Here is a 3,859-nt window from a genome sequence, read left to right on the forward strand (position 1 = left end):
TACCTACGTTGATCTATAGCTGCGTCATTGTTAGTAGATAAATTGATGGGGTCAGGCCAATTGTTGTTTAAGAAGACGGTGCTCTCAGATCCAGAATCAAACAATGGCGGTCCCGATATTATCCCTAACCTACGACGGCCAAATCAAATCAGCAAACGCATGGCGGAAAATCAGCAAAGCTGTGTTCAGATCAAGAATTAACTGATAGTACTATTTAGGTTCAGAAATAACTGTTGTTCAGATCCAGAATTAACTGATATTTAGGTTCAGAACCAATTGATTTTCAGATCCAGAATTAACTGATATTTAGGTTCAGAACCAACTGATTTTCAGATCCAGAATTAATTGATATTCGGGTTCAGAGCTACTGTAACAGATATTCAGATCCAGAACTAACTGCAATTCAGATGTACGACGGCAGATCTGGCAAATGTAACTGCAGATCTCCAATCCAATGTGGCAACAAGAGACGGAACCGAATCGAAACATCTGATTCCGAGCTTGTACTCTAATTACAGTACAAAAGCAAAACAAGACCGGGGAGCATCGCGGTGGCCGGAGACGACGGGAAGGGACAAACCCTAAAACTAGATCCCCTCCTTCATCTCCTCTGACCACTCCTCCCTCCATGGCTAGAAGAACATCAAGGACTCCCCACAACAGCCACGGGGAGATCCAGAGAGGAAACGCTATGTACAGCGGCTTCGCGTCGGCGAGTTGGTTTGTTGGTGGCCGGATCTCCTAGGAGGAGCGGGCGAGGCGGGAGGCGATGGCGGAGTGGTACATGGCGTCGTGGAAGCTCTCCGTCTCCGACATCCGGGCCCGCAGCTGCCGCGCCTTCTCCTCCGTCAGGCCGCCCACGAAGGACCTCCCGGGCTTCTCCTCCTCGGCCACCGCCGGCGCCGCGGGCTCGATGTAGTCGGCCTTCCCGGACCAGCCGACCAGCGGCGCCCACCACTTGCCTCCCTGGGGTGTCCCCGCGGGAACCCGCCCTGCTCCGGCCGAGGCCGAGGCGGAGGCGGCGCGTGGCCGGACCGTCGAGGGACGGGCGGAGAAGGAGACGGCGGACGCGGTCGGTGCCATGGCCATCGGTTAGCTCGGTCGGTACGCTACGCTTCTGCTGTGTAACTTTGCTTTGCTTCGGCGAGAGACTTGTGAAATGCGACGAGACGGTGGGTGTATGGAAAGCTGTGGCTCTGGTGCTCGGGGTGGTGGGTAATTTATAACGGGGAGGAGCGGAGGGGAGAAGGGGAGGAGTGGATAAGGACGCCGCGTGGACACGTGGAGGGGATCCGGTGGGAAGGCGCGGGTTTCCGTTACTACTGCTCCTCCTGAGTGACCGTTGCGTGGGGTGCTTTTACTGCGGGACGGTGGCGGTGGCGGTGGCGGTGGCCGTGAAACCGTTGATGGTATCGGCACACCGGAAACGCGCGCTAGATGGGGGCAGCGGGCAATCGGGGCCCGTGGGCTGAGGGCGACGGTGATGTTTCGGATCTTGGATGAGCATCTACAAGGGGATCTCGGATCTTTGTTGCAGCAATGTAGGAGCATCCTGGTTTCTCATATACAGTAACAAACATAATCCGTGTTTAAGCACAGGAGAGATGCACCCGGTAGGCGTCCGTTCACGCCTCACACGGGGACAAAAGTTGCAGCCCACCAGACAACATTTTCTCTCCTAATTTTCTAACGATGGACGGACGGTGACTGCGTCGTCGAAGCATTTGTGACTTGGACCATTTCACTCCAAGCCTAGATTTAGATTACACCACAACGAGTGAAGTTTGATTTAAACCTTGACGTGGTAAAGCTCCTCTAAAATGAACCTCCACCATTAAATCCCTGAAGTCTATACCCCGTCTTTTGTAATCCCGGTCGCTTTAAACCTTGAAGCTGTATCCAAGCAGGAAATTTCAACGTGACACCGGGAAAGCCCGGGATGGATGAGGTAGGCAAGACATTTTGTGTGGAGCCCACTTGGCGGTGAGAGAAAGAAATAGCACAGTGACACAACACAGACATCTAAGTACGTTCGGGCAGCTGGTAACCAGCTGTACGAAGAGGTTGTCTTGTTGAATTAACATATACGTATACTGTATAAGACCATATATTATCCACAAAGTACACACAGGCACACAAAAAAGGCAGTGTGTTCGCTCCCCGCCCCGGTGACGACCATGGCACGACGCTTTCTGCAGAGATTGAAGCCGGCGGCGTCCATGTCCACGGCGTTCCTGCCTGTTCAGCGCACGCACAAAGGCATCGTCGGGAGAAGACGATGCAGCGCTGTGGCCACTTCGCGCGCTCACGGATGGGGGAGCTGACGTCCATGCACCGGTGACCGGTGAAGGCAGGTTGTGACGACACGACGCGGTTGCAGGTAGACGCGCGACAGCTCGAGACGGCCGAGCTCGCCGGGCGGGATCCTGCCGGAAAATCATGCGGTGTATTGTAGCCTGCACATGGAGAAGACGACTGTCATGGTGCTGCATAGGTGGTTGGCGTCCAACGTCATGAATGGCAGACGTCTTCACGCGAGCGGTGAGCATGGTCGCACGGCGGCGCCGACGACGTCAAGTCTGGTGCCTCTGGCGACCATGTGCGGCGCCGTTAGCTCCTTCTTTTCAACCTCAAGCACGACGTTTCCCTGTTCAAAGATGGCAGAGCGCGAGAGCAAGAGACCCCTGCTCGTCCCTCGTCTCATGCTCACATTGCACCTTGCCTCTACCAACAACCAGCTCAATGCACCACATCTCCGGAACCCTCTGCCGCAGCATGAACCAGCCAGGCTAAGGTCAGCGCACCACCATGCGGTTCCTGACGACACGACCTGCTGTCTTGCACGATGGCAACGGCGGCGACGCTCGAGCGAGCGAACGGCCTGGGTCACCATCCGCATTTACACACATCCATCGATCTATGCAAATGAAAAACAATTCATGCATGCGTGTCCTCAAACTCAATTTAGTCAGCAAACCAGGCCTTTCCCTGCCATGTCACCAAATCCTTCCTTTGAAAGGCATCAAGGTTAAAAACATCCGGGATCAGAAAAAACAGGGTACAAACTTCCGGGATTTTGAGGTGAGGGTTTGTTTTGGACAAGCTCTACAAAGTCAAGGTTTAAATTAGACTTCACTCCACCACCACACACGTCAGTTCCTTCACCAGATAAGATATTTTCTAGTATAATATATATTACAGTATATGATTTCTGTATCTGCATTAGAAGGCAAAAGGTGGCCTTTGACCCCTACTTTGGGTCTTATTACTCCATCCTTATCCCTGCCCTTGGAGACTCCGAAGGGGCTGCCCAGGGAATTACGTACATGTTTCTGGTAGATACAACTTGCCGGCACAAAGATCACAGTGAATACTAACACGTTTGCACAACACATGAGTAGTAATATTGCTGTATGTTACTGTCTCCACGTCCTTCTCAACTTGTGCTGGCCAGCTCGCTAGATGGCCCCTTCGGATTTCCCATAATTTTCACTTTCGACGTGAGATGACCCTTCGCAGGCATCGAATACATTTCTTATTATTGTATGTACTCGTACTATACATATAGATATAGTATGCCTGTTATGAGAGCAGCATTTAGCACAATTACAGGAGTGGCCAAGCTTTCTAGAAGTTCCCAAGAAACTCATACCGCGCGAGGAAAGAGACACGAGGTGTGCGTACGGTTATGTGCTCATGTAGTACTTTGAGTGGTTCGATTTGGGACTTCGAGGAGCTGTCTCAAATCGTTCTCAAACGTTTACAAACCAATAAGCACACGGAACATAGAAGGAAAAAATGACCTGACGGGATCTCACATATTGAGAATAAATGTAAGGAGGATATGAGGGCTGGCGGA

The 3,859-nt window shown here is 52.3% G+C and overlaps 1 protein-coding gene across 1 annotated transcript; it reads right to left on the reverse strand.

The window, feature by feature from the left end:
- Positions 1-472: 472 nt before the first annotated feature.
- LOC109771882 (uncharacterized) lies at positions 473-1,208 on the reverse strand. The gene has a single exon (XM_020330574.4). The coding sequence runs from the start codon at positions 1,087-1,089 to the stop codon at positions 742-744; it is 348 nt and encodes a 115-aa protein (XP_020186163.1). The 5' UTR covers positions 1,090-1,208; the 3' UTR covers positions 473-741.
- Between the last annotated feature and the right edge of the window lie 2,651 nt (positions 1,209-3,859).

This window comes from Aegilops tauschii, chromosome 1 (genome assembly GCF_002575655.3).
Source record: "Aegilops tauschii subsp. strangulata cultivar AL8/78 chromosome 1, Aet v6.0, whole genome shotgun sequence".
NCBI lineage: Eukaryota > Viridiplantae > Streptophyta > Magnoliopsida > Poales > Poaceae > Aegilops > Aegilops tauschii.